Source organism: Echiichthys vipera (assembly GCF_963691815.1).
Source record: "Echiichthys vipera genome assembly, chromosome: 1".
NCBI classification, from domain to species: Eukaryota; Metazoa; Chordata; class Actinopteri; order Perciformes; family Trachinidae; genus Echiichthys; species Echiichthys vipera.
In genome coordinates this window covers 38,227,515-38,250,505 of record NC_139826.1, presented here as the reverse complement: position 1 = coordinate 38,250,505, position 22,991 = coordinate 38,227,515, and the positions used below count along the sequence as shown (strand labels likewise).

At 44.4% G+C, this 22,991-nt stretch overlaps 1 protein-coding gene across 9 annotated transcripts in view; it reads left to right on the top strand.

Moving 5' to 3' along the window:
- Positions 1-22,991, top strand: part of ppip5k1a (diphosphoinositol pentakisphosphate kinase 1a) — a 57,680-nt gene that overhangs the window by 4,787 nt on the left and 29,902 nt on the right. For all 9 annotated transcript variants that reach the window (XR_014593263.1, XR_014593264.1, XR_014593265.1 and 6 more), the window contains exons 2-18: positions 2,424-2,934; positions 4,770-4,965; positions 6,210-6,300; positions 6,411-6,496; positions 6,897-7,051; positions 8,426-8,527; positions 9,960-10,121; positions 10,207-10,328; positions 10,425-10,526; positions 11,310-11,396; positions 11,475-11,550; positions 11,660-11,769; positions 14,924-15,009; positions 15,104-15,229; positions 17,718-17,839; positions 18,687-18,869; positions 21,279-21,420. Coding sequence is in view for 6 of the 9 variants with exons in the window: in XM_083916205.1 (XP_083772331.1) it covers positions 2,791-2,934; positions 4,770-4,965; positions 6,210-6,300; positions 6,411-6,496; positions 6,897-7,051; positions 8,426-8,527; positions 9,960-10,121; positions 10,207-10,328; positions 10,425-10,526; positions 11,310-11,396; positions 11,475-11,550; positions 11,660-11,769; positions 14,924-15,009; positions 15,104-15,229; positions 17,718-17,839; positions 18,687-18,869; positions 21,279-21,420 (2,092 nt within the window). In the remaining 3 variants the exon portion in view is untranslated. The remainder of the gene's footprint in view (positions 1-2,423; positions 2,935-4,769; positions 4,966-6,209; positions 6,301-6,410; positions 6,497-6,896; positions 7,052-8,425; positions 8,528-9,959; positions 10,122-10,206; positions 10,329-10,424; positions 10,527-11,309; positions 11,397-11,474; positions 11,551-11,659; positions 11,770-14,923; positions 15,010-15,103; positions 15,230-17,717; positions 17,840-18,686; positions 18,870-21,278; positions 21,421-22,991) is intronic.

Sequence of the window (22,991 nt, the reverse complement as noted above, 5' to 3'; positions counted from 1 at the left end):
CTCTATAGTGAAAATGTTACAGACATGTGAATCCCAGGAATATTAGCTGAGCACTGAGTCTGTCAGTTCACAGGGACCTTCAACTCGACCAGTTCTGTGAAGGGAACTTGCTGTTTTTTGTCGTATTTGTGTTCCCTCCGCTTGAGATCCCCAGGGCTTTGGACTGTTATGTGTTTGTTTATTATCTCATTGGAACCCCTTCTAGGCTTCTTATGCTAATAACAGTTTATTTTTATTTTCCACTGCACAAAGTCAGCTTTGACCCTCGAGTGACTGTGCCTGGTGGTGCAGCAGTTTCTCGTTCAGATGAGTGTCTCATACTCGTAGCGTGCCAGAGAGTAATGAGTATTTGCGGACTGGATTGTCTGCAGTACGACATGTGGTCCGCTGCCTCTCCTGTCCCTCATGACTGGCTAATGTTTAGTGGTGACGGAAATGCAGATCAGAGCTGTTGCTTCTGCTGTTTTTGCGGCAGCAGACTGCAGCGTCGGGGTTAAATGTGTAACAGTAGAGTAAGTGCTGGAGGTAATTATTGCTCGAGCACACAGCTATTTCTGCTTAAAGTGGAGATACTGGCGGGGATTTAAAGTGCCAGACCAAAATTACTGACACAGCTTGGCATAATAAGACATACTCAGATTATTTTATTTACATTTAATTAAGGATTTTAGTTGTTAAAGCTGCTTAAACCTTTTACACACAAATAAACTAATGTAATCAGATGATATCACATAAACAGTAAGTGCATAATTTAAATGAAATCAGAAGAAAACCATAGTGTGATATTTGTGTTTGCAAAACCAAGTATTTCATGGATGTATTTCTATTCACTTGCTTCCTATACGGTTTCTAATGTTAGCTCTTAATATACAGTATATACTGTATTTGTTTTTGTTCTTGTTAACCAGTTTGGTAAAATGCACCAACATGTGGACAAGTTATTTCCTTTCCATAAGTCCCATGTGTAAACAAACATGTATGCTGTGGCTTTTGTGGAGCGCAGTGAGACTGTAACTTGTGGAGCGCAGTAAGACTAACTTAGGAGCGCAGTGAGACTGTAACTTGTGGAGCACAGTGAGACTGTAGCTTGTGGAGCGCAGTGAGACTGTAGCTTGTGGAGCGCAGTAAGACTAACTTGGAAGCGCAGTGAGACTGTAACTTGTGGAGCGCAGTGAGACTGTAACTTGTGGAGCGCCGTGAGACTAACTTAGAAGCGCAGTGAGACTGTAACTTGTGGAGCGCAGTAAGACTAACTTAGAAGCGCAGTGAGACTGTAACTTGTGGAGCGCAGTGAGACTGTAACTTGTGGAGCACAGTGAGACTGTAACTTGTGGAGCGCAGTAAGACTAACTTAGAAGCGCAGTGAGACTGTAACTTGTGGAGCGCAGTGAGACTGTAACTTGTGGAGCGCAGTAAGACTAACTTAGAAGCGCAGTGAGACTGTAACTTCTGCGCAGTGAGACTGTTAAACACACATTTGCGACTAAAAATCGATGTGTGCGAACTGTAAAATGTATTTAGGAGGGTGTGTTCATGCAGTGGCTCCCATGAATTTTATATTTTTGCCTTTCATAGTTCAGTCGTAAAACAGCAATGCAAAAGCATCCTGACGGGTGACGGGTGCGAAGGTCAGGGACATGAGCATCGGCAGCAGTGTCTTCAGAGAAGTGACAGTGAAGCTCAGCAGAGACAATTAACCTCCTTTAACTTTCTCACCTGATCACAGCAAGTTTAACACACACGCCTTTGCGTATCTTCCAGTTTGTATTTGTAAATTAAGGCAGATGTGCGAGCTTAAATAACAAATGGATGGCAGTTAAGGTTACGATAATAAATGTGGATCCCTGAATGTATAACAAATGTAGCATTCATTATAATGGTAAATGGACTTGTACTTGTAAAGCGCCTTTCTAGTCTTCTGACTACTCAAGGCGCTTTCACAGTGTTTGTCAGATTCACACAGATGGCAGTGGACATCTACAGACCATCTAATCTAATCATTCACACCACATTTACACACCCATGCGCAGCACGGGGAGCAATTCAGGGTTCAGTGTCTTGCCCAAGGACACTTCAACATGTGGATCGGGGGAGGTGGGGAACCGCCAATCTCTCGAGTGGAGGACGATCCACTCTTTCACTGAGCCACAGTCGCCCTATAATGGAGAGTTGTTTCCCCAGATTCTAAGATTCTGAATTAATTTGAGTTTAAATTAACCTTATACACCAATAATTATGAAATAGAGGTGAAGCAGAAATAATTAAAAGCTTAGTGTAGCTCGTTATGAAGGAAACACACATTATTTGGTTAATTTTTATTGCTCCACCAAAGGTCTTTCAACTTAACATTAGCCCTTTTAAGTCAATGCAAACGATTACTCATAAGTGCATGAATAATGTTTAATGTGTTGTTTCTCTCGTAGGACTGTCAGTGTTGCGTCAAAATGGAGGACAGGACCGTCATCAGATAATCGGAGCCCGGCCTTCAAGTTGCTGAAGACTCTTGAGAATAAGAGATGTGAATTTGCTGACTGAAGAATGAGAAACATTGCGGCGGGCTCACCAGCACCATCATTTCTCACGTCACCTTTTTAGGTTTGAGCGCCCTCGTTCAGTCTCATTCCGCTCACACGCACCCGCACCCACCAGCTCTGCCGTCCAGCCCAGAGGCGGAGTGGACCCGTCCCTCTCCCCAGGCCTCGCGCCCTCCCATCGGCGGCCCACTCTTTAGGCGGTGTGTTGGTGTACGATGGCGCGGTGGGACGCTGAGGGCTGCCGCTGGGGACTGTGATGTCAGAGCCCAACAGCCCGGGCGAGAGCCGGCGTGGCGCTCCCAGATTCTTCGTGGGCTGCGAGGACGATGAGAGCGAGGTCCTGGAAGACAGCATGAGGACAGACATGGAGCTGTATGAGGACGACGAAGACACAGACTCGGTGGGATGTCAAAATACTCAACCTCTATACTTAAATCTATCTAAATATAGATAAAGTAAAGTCATTAAACTTTCATTAACTTTCCGTTATCGTGCAGCCGATCATTTCAGTTGTGTATTTAAAGCATTCAGCGCATTTCTAAGCACTTGAGTGACTGGGTTACTCCGAGAAAACCGGTTATCCACCTTATTTTTCGAAGCATGTCTTTCTAATTTTAACTATATTCGTGACAGGAGACGGCTTGCAAAACTGCATTTTTGCTGCATAGTGACATGACAGTCAGAGCAAGCATAGCTCTTCCTCTCAGCACAGAAGTGTCCTAAACTCACTTCAGACTACTGTAAGCTTCTTTGTGTTGCTTTAATCTAATTACACTTTTAATACAAGGATGGATGGCTTCCTGTAATCACGTCACTGTGCAATGCCGTTATTTCTTAGTCGAAAGTAGGGACGCTAATTTGGACTTTTTTCTTTTCTGACCGATGGCCGACTGATCGTTAACCATTTACAGACAAGCAGGCAACTGAGTCCCTGTTCATTCTTTCCTCATTTTGCGGACAGCTGCAGACCCGTGCAGCCACGATGTTGCGTGCATTGTCGTTGACACATGCAGCCACTTTTTGTGTGTTGTTACTGCACTAGCAAGTTGCTCTCACGCAGAGTATGGCAGATAGACACACCGCTGACAAAGCTAAACGAATTAAGCTCTCCGATAAGCTACTCCAATAAAAGGCACGTGTGGATGCACGTCTCCCCCATGAGTTGTATTTCTTTCCTTTTTTTTAATGATATATTTTTTAACTGTTTCATTGAAGTTGAAAACAATTTCCCCCTGGGATTATTTAAGTATTTCTGATTCTGATAGTGTAAATCTATTGAAACTCTAATTGTTGGTTAATGGTTAAACGGTTAATTATTAACATCTCTTGTGGGAAGTGTATGTCACATGCATACATAACATAAAAAGACAATTAAAAAACAGATCACCTGCATACCTCATGACCCAAAGAACGAGGTCGCGGGTACAAGCGGCCGAAACAGGTTTCCTCAGGAGGGGGGCTGGAGTCTCCCTTAGAGAGAGGGGGAGAAGTTCAGCATCCGTGAGGAACTCGGAGTAGAGCCGCTGCTCCTTTGCGTTGAAAGGAGCCAGTTGAGGTGGTTCAGGATCATCTGGTAAGGATGAACCCTGGACGCCTCCATAGGGAGGTGTTCCAGGCACGTCCAGCTGGGAGGAGGCCTCGGGGAAGACCCAGGACCAGGTGGAGAGATTAGATCTCCACACTGGCCTGGGAACGCCTCAGGATCCCCCAGTTAGAGCTGGTTAATGTGGCCCGGGAAAGGGAAGTTTGGGGTCCCCTGCTAAAGCTGCTGCCCCTGTGACCCGACCCCCGATAAGAGGCTGAAGATGAGCTGAGATGAGATGAGATCACCAGCATACAACACTAGCTTCAGGAGATATCTATCACGGGAAATCAGGTTTCTCTAATGCCTAATCCAGATTACAGAAAACGACCAGTGTCTCCTCAAGTGCATGTAAACACACTGAGGTTGAAGCCAGTCAGAAGTGTATGCAGCCACTGGTTGCTTTGGTTTGGTTGCTGCTGGATAGTAAATAAAGAGATACAAACGAGATACTTGTGTCGTAGTAGCGTACTTGTTGGAACAAAACAACCTTCACATTTAACACTTTTCAATGAATCCCTGTGTGTGAGAAGAGAAGAAACTACGGACGTCTATTTCAGTCAGTTCTTCATAATGAGGTTTTATGGGACAAAGCTGCCATTGTCGCTCTGGTTTCCTCACAGTTCATTGAAACAACTCTCTCCCTTGTTCAGCCCCCGGAGCAACAGATCGTGGTGGGGATCTGCTGCATGATGAAGAAGTCCAAGTCTAAGCCAATGACCCAGATCCTGGAGAGGCTGTGCAAGTTTGAGTACATCACTGTGGTCATCTTCCCAGAGGACGCCATCCTCAACGAGCCCGTGGACAAATGGCCTCTGTGTGACTGCCTCATCTCCTTCCACTCCAAGGGTACAACACACACTCACACACACATACTCAGGCTCACATTGGCCCTCATTTATCAAACGAACGTATGGCAGAAAAGCGTGTGTACGACCATTTCCAAGAAAACTTCGGCATTTATCAATTTGGACGTGAGCGTAAGCTACGATCAAATCTCACGCCTGGTCGGATCTCGTGTACGCACATTTGAGCCTGTGGATTTGTGGTGCAGCAAAACCTGGCTGGAAATAATGAACAAACCTCAGCTGTCATTAAGCAGAAGCAGTCACATATTAAGAACAGATCAAAACGGATTCTTAAAACGAATAAAAAAAAATAAAAATTGTGGTTGGAGCAATTGATTGCACTCATGTGCGTCTGAAGGCACCATCCATGATTCATTACACATTCATCAATTGCCAAAACTACCACTCGATAAATGTGCAGGTGAATTGTGATGCCAAGCTATATTTCAAAACAGCTCGGCTCCAGCCCCCCGCGACCCCGACAGGGACAAGCAGTTGAAGATGAATATATGAATGAATGTGTTGGCGTGCGGCTGCAGCAGGGCGCACTGCAGAGCCAAAGTCATCTCCTCGGTTGGTGGCTACCCTCGATAAATTTCATTAAATCAAACAAGCTATCAGATGATAAACATCTTGGTATGGTTCTAGGTGACAAAGGTTATCCTCTAACGGAATACCTAATAACCCAGCTGGCAAACCCCGCTACAGAGCAGGAGCGCCGGTTCAACAGTGCACACACACACACACGGGTTACAGTGGAGCGCTGCCTCGGTTTGACTGCCTCCGTTATTCTTATACAGCGTTTTGATGGGCCCCTTTTATTCCACTCTTAAGATAAAAAGCACATCTTTATTTTGCTCCATCTCGGATGTCAGGAGCCGATCTCTGTGTCGTAAAAGTTTCGTTTCTTCATGTTTGACCTCAGTGGGCGCGGCCTCCGAACCAGGAATATTTAAGGGCGTAACATGTTGATGACGATCGAATTCAGCCGCAGCATTTATCACGGCCCGCTCATTCGTACGCTGAGATTGGTCCGATACGAATGTTTCATAAATCACACGTGGGTCCTTTCCTACAAACAATTCTGCGCTCAGATCTGCGCCCGTTTCCACGCAAGATTGATAAATGAGGGCCAATGTGTTGTCATCGTGAGTCTAAAAATAATGTGTTTCAATGTGACCCACCTTTGACATCATATTCTCCATGAGCTTTATTCATTGAATACTTTCTCTGCATGTGAACCAGGATTCCCGCTGGATAAGGCGGTGAGCTACGCCAAGCTGAGAAACCCCCTGCTCCTTAACGACCTCAACATGCAGTACTACATACAGGACAGGTACGCCGACACACTCCAACGGTTCAAATGATGCATGCAAAGCCAAAATATATAGAGAAGAAGAAGAATACAACAACCGCACTTTATTTGTGTCGTTTATGTTTTAACAGGAGAGAGGTGTATCGCATCCTGCAGGAGGAAGGGATTGATCTACCACGCTATGCTGTGCTGAACCGTGACCCAGATAAACCAGATGGTCAGTCTGCCGAAGCCGACTATACTCACCCAAAAAAAGCTCTAAGAGAAGCAGCTCCTGTCCGCGCAGCACCCTGCAGCCATTAATCTTAAGACTGCGGTGGTTTTATCTCAACGCGTGGATAAATATAGTATCGAATGTGAAGCAGTCGCAAGCGTGCTGTGACATGACGGGTCCGCCATTCAAGTCCTGTTTTTACACAGTTACGTAAGAGACTGATGAGGGATCAGATGCTTTATGTCTCTGTCTTCCCTTGACAGTAATGATTGTTTCTGTAAGAGCCAATGAGCGTCACGTGGTGCAGAGCTCCTGAGTAAACACTCGGAGGAAAAGTGTCATCTGTGTATATTTTAAGGAGTAATGAAAAGGGGGCAACATATGTTCTCTGTGTGTGTCTCAGAGTGTAACCTGGTGGAAGGAGAGGACCACGTGGAGGTGAACGGGGAGATCTTCCAGAAGCCTTTCGTTGAGAAACCCGTCTGCGCTGAGGACCACAACGTCTACATCTATTACCCCACCTCTGCTGGCGGTGGCAGCCAGAGGCTCTTCAGAAAGGTCCCTTGCTTTGGGCTTTGAGGCCTGTTTTTTTATTGATTAATCAATTTATCAATTATTTTTTTAACTATTCAATAAATCCCCAACTATTTTGATAGTTGATTCTTTGTTGTGAGTTCTTTAAGAGAGAAAAGGGACAAATTATTTGATTCAAGCTCCTTAAATGTGAATGTTTTCTGTCCTGTTGTGGACAAAGTGGACGCCATCTTGGGCTTTGGGAAACACTGAGTGAAATTTTATAGACCAAACAATTAATTGAAAACAATTTAATAGAAAATGAAAATAAGGTTAGTTAGTTGCAGCAGTAGGTTAGTAGTTAGTTGCAGCCTTATTTTATATATTTTTGTTATATTAACTATAAATCCAGCACTACTTCAGTCCAAGAATGGAAGCAACATGGAATGAAACTCATGAAACATAAAACTTTTGTCCCCCAACATCCTAAAACTGTCACCAACCGATTACTGCCATAACCAGGGTTCCTACAGGTGTTGGAAAAACCTTGAAAACACTGGAATTTTATTGTTGTTGTGTTTTCAAGGCTAGGTTTTTTAAGAAAGTGCTTGAAACTGCTTGAATTAAGGTTATATAGGATGCCAAGTCTTTTTACAAATTATATTTTTTTTCTTAGATTTGTCACCCTGTCACCCACAGCTGTCACAAAACCTTTTCATTTTGATTGTTTAATGCACAATAACATCTAATTTAATGTGCTGAACAAGTGCAATAATCAGTAAACTGTAGAGACTATAATGTATGTAATTTGCACTTTGAAATGCTTGAAAAGTGCATGAATTTGGCTTTGGAGGAAGAGTAGGAACCCTGCATAATGACCCCAGTTGTCAACTAGTTACACTACGTTTCCATCTTCAGTCTGACGCTGTCTGCATCATAACTGATTTCCACGGGACTCTTCTCATGCTGCTGCAGAGGTTTGCTGTTATTTTCAGCAGCATTAGTGGTTAAAAAGGACCTTTGAATGCCTTTGCTGTACTGCCCCGAGCTAATCACTGTAAGCGACTCTTCCAGATTTGTCCATTAACAGTTCATACACAAAAGAAACTGTCCTGATGGTTTATTTGATGTATGTGAGTGCCTAAAAAGACCATGGGATGATTTTGCGCCACAATTACACTTTAAACAAACCAGGCCCAGTAACCCGCACCCAGCTTGTCTTGGCACATGAGTCTATTGCTCTTCCAAAGACAGATCGTCATAAATCAGGAAGGCTGTTGTAAACATGGAGCCGCAGCCTTTTACTTCTGAGTGCGATGGATGTAGCAGAGATTATTCAGAGTTGCACTGGTGAAACACAGCTGTGCCACACCGACAGTGATTTCAGAATATGTTTCTCTCACTGTGTGGTTTCTGTAGATCGGGAGCCGCAGCAGTGTGTACTCACCGGAGAGCAGCGTGAGGAAGACGGGCTCCTACATCTATGAAGAGTTCATGCCGACAGATGGCACCGACGTTAAGGTAGAGTACGGACTGAGTATTGATTATTATGAGAGGAAACTCGGATTATGGATGTAAAAGTCCCCCAGTACAAAACAGCAGCGTCTGTGTTTACAAGATATCTGGTTCTTTGATACAAAGTCAAAGGCACAAGTCTGATTCTATAAATATTTAGGGGGAGAAGTTAACTCAGACTTCATGACCCAAAGAACCAGGTCACGGGTACAAGCGGCCTAAATTGGTTTCCTCAGGAGGGGGTCTGGAGTCTCCCTTAGAGAGAGGGGGAGAAGTTCAGCATCCGTGAGGAACTCGGAGTAGAGCCGCTGCTCCTTTGTGTTGAAAGGAGCCAGTTGAGGTGGTTCAGGATCATCTGGTAAGGATGAACCCTGGGCGCCTCCCTAGGGAGGTGTTCCAGGCACGTCCAGCTGGGAGGAGGCCTCGGGGAAGACCTAGGACCAGGTGGAGAGATTAGATCTCCACACTGGCCTGGGAACGCCTCAGGATCCCCCAGTTAGAGCTGGTTAATGTGGCCCGGGAAAGGGAAGTCTGGGGTCCCCTGCTAAAGCTGCTGCCCCTGAGACCCGACCCCGGATAAGAGGCTGAAGATGAGATGAGATGAGTTAACTCAGACTCCCAAATTGGAAACATTGAATGACCTAGCTAAGAATGGATGCTCTTCATACTCAACATGTGCACTGTTGTTTAACATACTTCTGTGTAAATAAAACCGTAAACTGTGTCTTTTTGGACGCACTGAGCTGTAATTGCTACGTCTCTTCCTGAGAGACTTAACCAGGGTTAACCAAGTAAGAAATGTAGTCCGACAGTCGCAGGTGACAAAAAGTGTAGAAATGTAAATTTGAGCATCTTTGACACGCCCTTGTTCGTCGCCGTTAATACCGCGCTGCATCGTGGGATATTTATGCATGCGAAGTTTCCAGTGTTTGCAATTCATGTACTGTTAGTTTCCTTCTCAGGCTTTGGATGGACTTAAAAACACTCACTACTGTTCAAGCGTGCCAAATAACTTCTTAGATTTTGAATTCTAGGTCAATTTTGAATGAATTCAAAAACCATGGCAACATGTTTTGTTCTCAACTACACCAAACAAAGTGTTTTCATTTCACCACTGCTCTGATTTAAACCTTCTGACTGCCGTCCCCTCCATGGGGACTGAGCTGAACTTGGAAAAAGCAATATTTCCTTAAAATATTAATTTAAAATAATTAAAACTGGCGGCTAGAGTGTCGCAATTTCACCAGGAGTAGTAACATTGTGGATAAAGTTTAAAGCAAAGAAATTAAATATTTATACAGCATACTGTATAAAGACTTCCAGAACCAGCATAGCTTTTGTGTGATGAGACAATACTAATTTTCTTCATTTTAGTTGATTGATTGATTGATTGATTGATTGATTGATTGAGTGTGGTGGTTGTGGGTGTTGATTTCAGGTGTACACTGTGGGGCCTGACTACGCTCACGCTGAGGCTCGGAAGTCCCCTGCTCTGGACGGGAAGGTGGAACGAGACAGCGAGGGAAAGGAGGTCCGCTACCCCGTCATGCTGTCAGCCATGGAGAAACTGGTGGCCCGTAAGGTCTGCCTGGCCTTCAAGGTGAGCAAACGTCTCAGTGCACGGCTGATACTGTCGCATCTCGACATCAGCGGAAGAAATGCATCCTCCTCTCCTCTCATTGCAGCAAACTGTGTGTGGCTTCGATCTTCTCCGAGCCAACGGACACTCCTACGTGTGTGACGTCAACGGTTTCAGTTTTGTGAAGAACTCAATGAAGTACTATGATGACTGTGCCAAGATCCTCGGGTACCACCTTTTATTTCTTGTCATTCCTCGCTCACTGGACCGGTTTCTTGTTCAGATCTGCTGATTGAATTTGTGTAACTTTTTTGGCGCTTATAGAAACATCGTGATGCGTGAGCTGGCCCCCCAATTTCAGATTCCCTGGTCCATCCCCACTGAGGCGGAGGACATCCCCATTGTCCCCACTACATCAGGGACCATGTGAGTCTTAACAGTTAGTCAAACCATTTAAGCCCCATGTTTGATCTAGAGGTATGTTCAGTGTGCTTTAGGGCGCACTCACGCTGTCAATTCGTAACGTGCCCAAGCTCGCTTCACGGCTAAAGTCTAGTTCGTTTGACCAGTGTGCCCAGGCCCGTTCGAGGCAGCAAAGCACGTTTGCACATGTACGAGCAGGAGCAAGAGCAAGAGCGTTGTCAGCGGCCCTGGTGTCTATTTATATACGTCTGTTCTGCACAACAGACATTAAAGATACCGCAGAACGGTTTGTGGATGTCTAATGCAGAAGTGGAGTGTTTACTGTAGATTTGGTCAAATAAAAATATTCAAAAACAGTGACGTATAAGCAAGAAGCCTTCGAGCCGAGGCTCTGATCAATTCAAGTAATTGAGTACAAGCGGGCCTGCGCCATGGGAGGTAGAGGGAGGGGAGGACAATCACCCTAAAGCACGGGGCACGGTTCGAATGGACAGTGTGAGTGGGCCCTCAAATGTATCTGGGTAAAATGCAGCCGCCCTCCTGCAGCTCTACAGTCCTCAACCTCTCCATTTATTCAGTCACCTGTACAGGTACTAGTCATTCATTTCATGGCGTTAAGAGCTTCAATTCTTTAATTGCTTTTCAGCCAATCCTTGTCCTTTTTACATCAGTTTGCACAGTTTAGGAAGGAACTGCTTTGTTAAGTCGTTTACAGTTGCAAGATGTATGTGTTGACTGATTGAAGAAGAGTCCCTGTTGACGTTAACTCACTCTTGCATGCTGCAGGATGGAGCTTCGCTGTGTCATCGCCGTCATCCGACACGGGGACAGGACGCCCAAACAGAAGATGAAGATGGAAGTTCGCAACCCCATGTAGGTTTCCTCTGTTATCACCTTCCTTCTTCTTTGACTGATGAAGAACTTTTGATTAATTTAGAGTTTGTCTTCCAGGTTCTTTGATCTATTTGAAAAATATGGAGGGTACAAGACGGGGAAACTAAAACTGAAGAAGCCAAAGCAACTGCAGGTAACAAAAAGTCAGACAAAAGCATGTTTAAGTAGGTCTCACCTTGTAATACCTATCGCACATATCTCCCAGCCTGTGTGTGAAAGCTTGTTACTCTGAACCTGAACAGGAGGTGCTGGACATCACACGGCAGCTGTTGGCAGAACTGGGACAGCACAATGACTGCGAGATAGAAGAGAAGAAGTCCAAACTGGAGCAGCTGAAAACTGTTCTCGAAATGTGAGTGAACTGGGTCACTTTATCCACCACCAGTCCCCGATCTCACATTCATTTAGTTTGTCTCCATGCCGTTTAACTTAATAGTTTTAAACCATGATAAAAAATGAATGTTATATTTAGAGGGGCGACACGGTGGTGTGGTGTTTAGCACTGTTGCCTCACAGCGAGAAGGTTTCCAGGTCCGCATCCCGGCTGGGGCCCTTCTGTGTGGAGTTTGCATGTTGTCCCCGTGTCTGCGTGGGTTTTCTCCAGGTTCTCCGGTTTCCTCCCACAGTCCAAAGACGTGCAGGTGTTCGGTTCATTGGTGACTCTAAATCACCCGTAGGTGTGAATGGTTGTCTGTCTCTGTGCGTCTCTATGTGTCCTGTGATAGACTGGCGTCCTGTCCAGGGTGGACCCCGCCTCACGTCCGATGCTCAGCTGGGATCGGCTCCAGCCCCCCCGCGACCCCGACAGGGATAAGCGGTTGAAGATGAATGAATGAATGAATGTTATATTTAGAGAACTTTGCAAGCACTCGAACGTGTGGTTAAAGACGACCTATTGTGCTTTTCCGTCTTTTCTGACCCATTAATGTCGTTATAATGTTTTATAGTCATGTTAAATAAGATCAAAGTGTCAAAGAAAGAAATACTTTCATTTAGACGTGAGCCCCGCCGACCGTCTGGGTTGGCTGTGCTCCGCTCTGAACGTTAGGGCGTCGCTAGCTGTTAGAGAGTTCTTTGAATTTTGAATTAGTCGTGCTGCTACACACAGACTCAAACTGTTGCTGTAAGTTTGGCCTCTTTTATGCTGCTTTGGTGTTTATCTTGGAGGTAAACCTGATAAAGCTAACGTTAGCATGTTGCGAGGACGGGGCATATAGACGGTGTTTTCAGCTGCTGAGGTAGGTGATTCCGTATATGGTAAGGGGTACAACATTTCCCGGCACGCAGCATAAACAGTTGACCAATCACAGCAGAACGGACCAGCTGACCAATCAGAGCACACTGGGCTTGTAAACCTATTGTAGCCGACCCAAAAAATACAAATATGACCCTGGAAAGTAGCATAATAGGGCTTCTTTAAGTATGCTGTAAAATTAGAAGGTGGTGTGGTTATTAGATGCACAGCCTCGCTTTCTGACGCTCACCTCCCTGTAGAATAATAGTTCCCTAGCTGTGTCTTTGGCTCCCTCCCACGCTTTATGACAAATGAGTTTCTAAAAGGTCACCATCTGTTATTCACAACTCGGAGAGCCTTTGATGTGCGGTGACTGTCACGGCTGCAGCGTGTGTCCTGGGAACATTCTCTACGCAGGAGAAACATTAGAGCTATTGTCCTTCTCAAAACACGTTTACATGCCGGCTTGTAACAGCACAACGTGTGTCAAGAGGGATTTTGTGTACATCTTTAGTCGTGTGTTCTTAATAAACAAGCTAAAACATTTACCTTCACAGCTGATTGTGACAGCTTTTCCTATTTTGATAAGGGATTAGCAGCACAGGACTGCACATCCTGCTCCTGCAGCAGGGGACTGCACATCCTGCTCCTGTTGCTGCACTAGTCAACACCACATTGTGGTGGAAAGTTCATTTAAGGTCTGCGCTTGTTGGAGGTACTTATATATTTCCATTTTTCGAGGGAACTATTGTAGTTTTCTGCACTTTATATTTGACAACTTTTCAAAACAGGATCAACAAATAAATAGTGAAGAATTACAGGTTAAAATAAGTCTGATGGCTCAAACTAGCCAGCAGTAAAATGAGCTGTGACTTTACCAACTGCAACGTTAAAGTGATAAACCCATTAACGCATCACTAACTATCATACTATTAATTACATTATTAATCATAAACAACTTATAGAGTGTGTTCTAGACCTACTCTATGAGCAGAGTGTCACTGTTGTTATGATTTGGCACTATAAATAAGATGAATTGAACTTTATAACCCAGAATTAAAATGTACATTATTCTGCAATGGGCCGTTATGTACGAGTGCATTTACTTTTGATTCTTTAAGTATATTGTGATACTAATACTTTTGTTCTTTTACTTTAAATTCAAACGCAGGACTTTACCTGTAACAGAGTATTTTTACTACTCTTCCTTTAATCTGAGAACTTCTTCCACGTCATTAATGACAAACCCCCATTTTGTTATCAGAGGTAGAAGAATGTATTTTTATTTTATTGTTTGCCAAATCAACAATTTTAAGAAAGATCAAGAGACCCCCGAGGGCTCGTAAGAGATACCCACCTAACGTTAAGATTAAAACATCAACAACAACACAACTATAAAAGCAAGATACACATAGATTAAACATTTTTTTAGAAGTCTAAAAGAAAGAAAAAGAAAGTTATTTACGAACAAAAGACGATTTACAAGTAGTCGGCACGTTTACACGCTGGTGTATGCTTTTGAGAGATGATGTTTTTAAAAGGGATTAGAGGTGATTTCAAATGACTGGATCAATGTAAAAGTGAGTAAGAAGTGGGTCTACAGATCTGGTCTGATAACAGTGGATCTGAGGCTGAGTTGAAAAAAAACAAACCACTGATAGTTAAGACACTGAAATACAAAAATCCCAATCTGGTAATGGATGGTTATGGACTTGTACTTATATAGCGCCTTTCTAGTCTTCTGACTACTCAAGGCGCTTTCACAGTGTTTGTCACATTCACCCGTTCACACAGACATTCACACTGATGGCAGTGGACATCTACAGACCATCTAATCTGACCATTCACACCACATTCACACACCCATGAGCAGCACGGGGAGCAATTCGGGGTTCAGTGTCTTGCCCTAGGACACTTTTGAAATGTGGTCCTCCACCGATCTCTCGAACGGAGGACGACCCACTCTACCACTAAGCCACAGTCTGAAGCGTATTAACATTAAATAGGTTTAACAACTGAAGATCTTGAATTAATGGACCTGTATGATATTCCAGCTGGAGTGGGTTTTCTGTAATAAGAAAATGGAATAGACACTAGTTTTACATGTGCTCAAATATATTGCCATACAATATGAAAGAATAAACCATGCAATAATATGAATTTATATGTTTTTTTTTCTTGACGAGCTAGGTAGAAGAATGTATGCGTTCCTGCGTATCCATAAACTGCTTTAGCTTTGAATAACTCCCAGTTTATCTTGTTGCTGTTAAAGGTATGGACACTTCTCTGGGATCAACAGGAAAGTGCAACTAACCTACCTGCCCCATGGGCAGCCCAAAACCTCAAGTGAGGAGGAAGGTAGGAAGATATTGACCTCCTGCTTAAAACGCTATGTGGCCAAGCTCCAGCTGGTCAAAACACCGAAGTGATTGTTGACTACGCTCCTCTTTAGACACGCGTAAGGAAGGTCCGTCTCTGCTGCTGGTGCTGAAGTGGGGAGGAGAGCTGACGCCTGCTGGCAGAGTTCAGGCTGAGGAGCTGGGAAGGGCCTTCCGCTGCATGTACCCCGGAGGTCAAGGTGAGACTGTGACTGTCTCTCTCTCTCTCTCTCTCTCTCTCTCTCTCTCTCCCTCTCTCCCTCTCTCTCTCTCCCTCTCTCTCTCCCTCTCCCTCTGACATCAGCAGGGTTGTCAGCAGCATTGGCACCACCTGGGCTGTGAGAGTCTGGGTGCTTTTAACTCTCTCCTGGAGCTCAGTTAAAGCTGGCTCTCCTCCCAGAGACGCCTTGTTCAGCTTTTATTTAGCTTCCCTTCTTACAACATTACACACACACTTCTCCACTCATGCATTCACCTACACCACTGATTCCACTGACTACACACGCCATGATTAGATCAGGTTACTTTTTTAATTTACTTTTTCTTCAATAAATAATCAGTTAATTGTCTCACGTGTGCATCTCCTTGCTTTGTCGTGGCCGTGCAGCCCGGCTTGTGGCAGAGACACACAGAAGTGTTTTCATATTTGTTATTTCATTCACTTTGTCAGGAAAGATATCTGTTACAAGTGTTGCAAACCCCCATCACCACTGCTGTTGTTACTACAATGAGAGGCAGTGGCTTCACATTTGAGACTTTTAATTGCTTATTTTGCCACCACACTGAGCAACCACTGATCCATATGAAGTCAGAGCAAGAGGCAGGAAGGAGGGACATGAAAAGTGGGTCAGAAGCACCTTTTTACTTGTGTTTCACCACAGTTAGTTAATGGGTAACTATCACATACAGTCTATTTAAACACCCAAGTTAAAGCATCAATATAATGCGTTAAATCTACTGTTTTTATCTATGTAATAAAATCATTTATAAGTTAGTATTTAAAATGCCCTGCTGCTCAAATAAAGCTTATCTCTCTACCTGTTTCTCCCTTTCTTCTTCTCTTCCTGCTGTTCTCGTTACTAACTTACATATGTCCGGTTTAACACAGTGAGGCCTGCGCATGTTATAGATCAAAGAAGTGACTTTAACCAAAGGAAATCAGATACTACAGTGACACAATCGAACCCTGGCTTCAAAGAAAAGAGAAAAAAGGGAATATGAGGATTTAAGAGTGCATTTATCTGACACATAAAGGTTGTTTAGGCTCTTTAAGCGGAGAACATGAGACGTCAGAACAGAGGTGCAAATAAAAGGAAACCCGGACGAGGAAAGTGACACTCTTCGTTAAAGAAAGACAAACACTCACAGGATGTTGTAGCCCAGTTGCAGATGCGTCAGCTGGCTCTTGCTCAAAGTGTGAAGTCGCTTCCATTCAATTCAAATGGGATTTATTCGCATGACCATATTAAAGTGTAGTTACGGCGCAAACTCATCACATGGATTTTTATCGAGACAGTTTTTTCGTGTAACAACTATTAACGGAGAAATCCAGGAGAGTTGCTGAAAGCCAGATGTGGCTAACAGTGATTAGCTCGGGGCAGCACGGTGAAGGCATTCAAAGGTCTTTTTTAACCACTAATGCTGCTGAAAATAACAGCAAACCTCTGCAGCAGCATGAGAAGAGTCCCTACACACAAAACAAAGCACCAACAACGTAGTTAGTGAAGCCAGAGTTTATTAAAGAGTGTTTTAAAGACTTACCTACTGGCCCCTGTACCAGCTCCTCTCATAGTAAAGTCCATTACAGTGGATTACCAAAGTCAATCCCAAAGGAAGGAGCCCATTGGAGCTTTGTTTTGTGTGTAGGGACTCTTCTCATGCTGCTGCAGAGGTTTGCTGTTATTTTCAGCAGCATTAGTGGTTAAAAAAGACCTTTGAATGCCTTCACCTTACTGCCCCGAGCTCATCACTGTTAGCCACGTCCGGCTGTTAGCGACTACTGAATTTCTCCGTTAATAATTGATCAAGGAAAAAAAACTTGATGGCTTATTTGATGTATATAAGCGCTGAAAAAGGGATGATTTGCACTGGAATTACATTTTAAGACATCGTATTGCCACAGCACATCGTGCAACATGGAAAAAACATTAGTATTGTTAGCATTAGTACAAAGTGCTTTGTAATGGTTTTCCGTATGTGTGTGTCTAAAAGAGTGGCAGCTAAAGACTCTCTGTGCTTTCTCAGCAGGATTGGTATTTTGTTTTTTGGTCGAATTCAGGACGCTTGTGTTTGGATTTGTAGAAATATTTCGTTCAAACTGGCTTTCGTGCATTCAGTCAGAAAGTGCAGCTCTGTCTCAGCTTGGTCTTCCTTTTACAGCTGGCGATCCCACGATGCTTGTATCGGCCTGTCACGAAGGCCAGGTTGCTCCTAGAGTCTGTATTCGTATTCCTTATTTGTTTCGCGTGGGTCGCTGTGGTCAGCTAATCTGCCACACTGCACTTTCTAAGTCAATGCCACGACAGTGGAGGGTTATAAAAGGAGAGCTCCAAAGTCGGTTAACAATACAAAGGGGGTGACATCTTATCACAAACTGCTGGATTCATTCAAAAATCTGCTAAACTTCTTCTAACTCACAGTAACTCACTCTCAGTAACTCACTCACTCACTCATGTTGTGTCTTTGTAGGGGACTACGCTGGATTCCCAGGCTGCGGGTTACTGCGGTTACACAGCACCTACAGACACGACCTGAAGATATATGCGTCCGATGAAGGCCGGGTGCAGATGACAGCCGCGGCTTTCGCAAAGGTGTGCAATATTCTAGTATTTGAGTGCTTCATACAAGACGGACTGTTGCTCATGTATCACTGTTAAAAACAAACAGAAAGGATTCAACCTATGGACAGTTGAAACCTTTGGACTTAACCAGCAAATAAGCAGTTACCTCTTTTCTATGCAGTTACAGGAGCTAAAGCTTTATGTTTACACAGCTGTGAGAGTCTTGAATTAATAGGAAAGATAGGGGAGTTAAAACAGCATCTTGGGTGAAAAGAAAGGAAACAGCGCCACCTGCAGAATATCAAGTGACATTAACAGAAAAGGAGGAAAGCAGCCTCCTCTGAGCCGCTAATGTTTGACTGTCAGTGATGAGAAAGGACTTCTGAGTGATGTGGGGCGACTGTGGTTCAGTGGGTGAGTGGGTTGTCCTCCATTCGAGAGATCAGCAGTTCAATCCTCACCTCCCCCGGTCCACATGTCGAAGTGTCCTTGGGCAAGATACTGAGCCCCGAATTGCTCCCTGTGCTGTGCATGGGTGTGTAATTGCGGTGTGAATGGTTAGATTAGATGGTCTGTAGATGTTCACTGCCATCAGTGTGAATGTCCGCGTGAATGCACCATTTGATCTCCAGCACCATCATCTGTTGAATTGTAATAACTGTGAAACTGAAATGTTTTTGTATCGTGTAGAAATAACTGTCAATGTCAGGTCATCGGTCCTGTCACAAAGTCTCTGTTTGATGTCATATGTTCCAGTACAGCAGCTCATGCGAGTTGTCGAAGTATCAGCCAAACTGTTGACGAATAATCTCATTATCACTTTGCATCAAAGATGTTGCCAGAACAAGTGACCACTTCATTGTGTGTGTGAGAGCAGGGTTTGCTGGCTCTGGAGGGGGAGCTGACACCCATCCTGGTGCAGATGGTGAAGAGCGCCAACATGAACGGGCTGCTGGACAACGACAGCGACTCGCTGAGCAGCTGCCAGCACCGCGTGAAGGCCCGACTCCACGAGATTCTGCAGAGAGACCGGGACTTCACAGACGAGGACTTCGACAGGGTGAATATTTAACTTTGTTTAAGACTTGTCTGCTCCGTGAGGGCCCGAGGAGCGAAACACTCTCTACAGCCAGCTGGTTTTAAAGAGGGAGCACATGTGAGGTCTTGTTTCATGTGCAGTGATATCATTTTAGATCAGGTACAAGTACAATCATTGACATCAAGTGTGTTTTTGTGAACACAAGTGGAGAGCTGAGGCACATCACTGTTCACAGGTGTCTATCATGGGTTTGCAGGTGACAACTTGTGTTCAGATTTTTTGTTAATGCCTATGTTACTTGCATTGAAGTGTTAATCTGTTTCATACTTGTTAGGGACGCATTAGCGTTGACATTACAAGGCGTGGTCAATGTTTCCAAAATATACCATGTGTTTAAAACAATACAATCTACGTTCGATAGTATCGAAACTACCAAAGCTACAAAAACACAGACGATACAGCATTGCTTATCGGCAGAAGCATGCAGCTAACATTAGCTTACCAGTAGCTTGAAACTATACTTCTTGAGGACACCACTTCAGGGAATCAACAGAACTGTTAAATCCTCCTGAAGTTACTGGTGTGGAAACATTTTGCCAACAAACAGTAAAGACTGTGGGCTCCGGTGGGACTTCATGGTGCATTCAGGTGCAGCTCAGAGAAAATTAAGCTGTTCTTGTAAAGTACCCTTCTGCCATCCAGAAGTGGCTTTCTGTAAAAGCAACATGATTTATTTTTTTCCTTTTTGCCCCAAAAGATGTATTGTTTTTTTTTAAATCTTGTGTTATATTCAAGTTTAAAATTCCAGTATCATGATGACTTCTATTTAGCCAAGCCCACTTGTGATGTGATCGCCCAACACACATTTTAAACTAACCCTAAACAGGGTCTAAAAATCAGCCTATGAATGTTCTCATGTGTCCAGGTCGTCGTTCTCCTCAAAGCAATTTCAGTCAAAAGCAACTGGACTTGTTTATTTGTCCAGGAAGACGTTTCACCTCTCATCCAAGAGGCTTCATCAGTTCATGTACACATCTGACCAGGCTGGGACTGGACCAGGACCAGGACCAGGCTGGGACTGGACCAGGACCAGGCTGGGACTGGACCAGGCTGGGACTGGACCTGGATCAGGACCAGGCTGGGACTGGACCAACTAACTGGTGTGGAGATCCAGGTATTTAACCTCTTACAAGGCCGATGATGTCACTGGAACCCTTTGTGCTCCAAAGGCCAACAACCATCGTCGTGGTTTGAAAGAAGAGTGAAAGAAGCATCTAAGTAGAGAAACCATCGCTAATCAGAGGAGGAGGTCTGAGACACCACTTCTCTCCAGTTTACAATGCTGCCCTGTCATCCCATTGTTCACAAATGTCCTCCTGTGACTCCAACGACTGTTGTTAAGACTCAACAGAGCACTAACCAAGTCGAAACCAACTTCCCACCAACGACTGTCACTCTAACGACGGTCGTTGGCACTTGGAGCACAAAGGGTTTCAGTGACATCATCGGCCTTGTGAGAGGTTAAATACCTGGATCTCCACACCAGTTAGTTGGACCAGTTGCAGCCTGGTCCTGGTCCTGGTCCTGGTCCTGGTCCTGGTCCAGGTCCTGGTCAGATGCGTACATGAACTGATGAAGCCTCTTGGATGAGAGGTGAAACGTCTTCCTAGACAAATAACCAAGTCTAGCTGCTTTTGACTGAAACTGCTTTGAGGATAGGGTCTAAAAATCAGTTTGTAGTTGATAGACATGTATTGAGAGTTAAAATTGAACCTGGGACACAGCAAGAAGAAACAAGACAGCTGTTTTGGGATAGCCAGTGTGTGTTGAAAGATGATTGAAAGCTTTTTGATTGTATAATTGGTTTAAATCGACAGCTGCTGAATGTGTCACTGACACACTCATCCCTTATTTGCAATAGTAGAGCAGCTAACAGGCTCAAGTTTAGTGGTTCTACTTGAAAGAGTACATGTTCAAAACCTCTCCACTACAGCTGCTCCTCCCAGGCTGTATCTTTATATAGCAGTATGTTCTCACTTCTCTACTTAACCTACAAATTAAAGTGTGTTTTTCAGCGAATGTTTCCCACGCTAATTGTTAGCCTGAGAGAATGATGTGTGGAGACGGGGGGTTTCAGTTCAACATGGAAACCTAATTGTGTGTGACAACATCTCCTTTGATCACTCAGAGGAGTACTAACATGGTCTAATGGAAGCAGAAAGGATTGTATTTCTTGGGCTAACTGTTTGCAGATTTATGGTATTTCTTCATTTTTGTTCTGTTAAATGAAATGACCGAATTAATGGATGTAGCACCTTCGGCTTTGAGGTCTTTGTAATGTGAGAACAGTCAGTATTCATTGATCTGTGTGATCTGCTTTTTAATGAACGTCCTTTTTGTGCTTTTTTTTTGTTATATTGTGTGTAACAGCTGGCCCCGACCTGTAGTGCCTCTTTGGTGAATTCAATGAAGATAGTCGAGAACCCAGTGGCCACATGTGACGAGGTCTACGCCCTCATCCAGAGCCTCACGTCCCAGATCCGCAAAAGGATGGAGGACCCCAAGTCTGCCGGTGAGAGAAAATCCTCTGCCAGCCTTTGAATGATCGCAGGGTTTTAATAGCTTTATATTCAGCGCACCACATTTTCAGTGCAATGTGAGTGGCTGAGGACATGAAATACAGTGGTGGTTAGCACTGTCACCTCACAGCGAGAGGGTTCCTGGGTCGAATCCGGGCTGGGGCCCTTCTGTGTGGAGTTTGCATGTTGTCCCCGTGTCTGCGTGGGTTTTCTCCGGGTTCTCCGGTTTCCTCCCACAGTCCAAAGACGTGCAGGTGTTCGGTTCATTGATGACTCTAAATCACCCGTAGGTGTGAATGGTTGTCTGTCTCTGTTTGTCTCTATGTGTCCTGTGATAGACTGGCGTCCTGTCCAGGGTGGACCCCGCCTCACGCCCGATGTCAGCTGGGATCGGCCCGACAGGGACAAGCGGTTGAAGATGAATGAATGAATTTTCTCACAGATATTTTAATTTGGTTCGTAGCTGAACAGAAGATCTGAAATGTATTTTGGTCCTCAACCATTCAGTGCTTTGTGAACCAACAGAAGTTTTTTCAAATCAATTCTGTGACAGACAGGAAGCCGGTGCAAAGACCTGAGGACTGGAGTGATGTGATCGACCTTTTTGGTCTTAGTGTCGAGCAGCAGCGTTCTGGATTAACTGCAGCTGTCTATTGGACTTTTTAGGGAGACCTGTGGGGACACTGTTACAATAGTTGAGCCTGCTAAAGATAAATGCTGGGGGTGGAACGGTTTATCAAAAAAAATCCGTCCCGTTCAGTGCGCTTGTCATGGTTCGGGAAACACGTTTACCGTTCAGTTTATGAGGTGCAACACAGCATAAGCCTTCGTGACCGCTGTCCTCTCTCGTTTTCCATCTCAGCGTGCCAAATCCTGGCGCTGGGATACTTGCTCCATGCGCTCCCCATGGGCGCGCGGCCACAGCGCACACTCCCGCTATGCTCTTCTTCGTGGGTTTCTGAATCCTCTTGGCAGCAGCCCGCTAAGCTCCGCAATGTCTCTTTCTACTGTAAAAAATCTCACTTCACTTTGATTTTAGATTGTTAAAGTAGTCCCTAAACAAGCTGCCTCATTGTTTCAGTTTTTGCATGATTGCATGACATGTCCTTAAGAATGTCTGATTAAAAATTATCTAATTATAAGGCTTTAGATCTGATACATGGTATTTTCATGGTATTTTGGGGGCGGAAGTAGCTCAGTCCATAGGTGACTTGGCTGGGAACCGTAGGGTCGCTGGTTCAAGTCCCCATATGGAGCGTGGACTGGTGGCTGGCTCCTGGGCACTTCCGAGGTGCTGTTGAGCAAGGCACCGAACCCCCAACTGCTCGGGGCGCTGGTCACTGGCAGCCCCCTCGCTCTAACATCTCTCCTTAATTGCATGTATAGGCCCTGTTTGTGCATGTGTGTATTTCGGATCTGTGTGTGTAACATGTATAATAATAAGAGTGAAAAAATCCAATTTCCCCTTGTGGGATTAATAAAGTAATTCTTCTTCTTCTTATTCTAAAAGAAATAGAAAAAACAACCGAACCGAACACCGTGATATGAACCAAACAGTGGATTT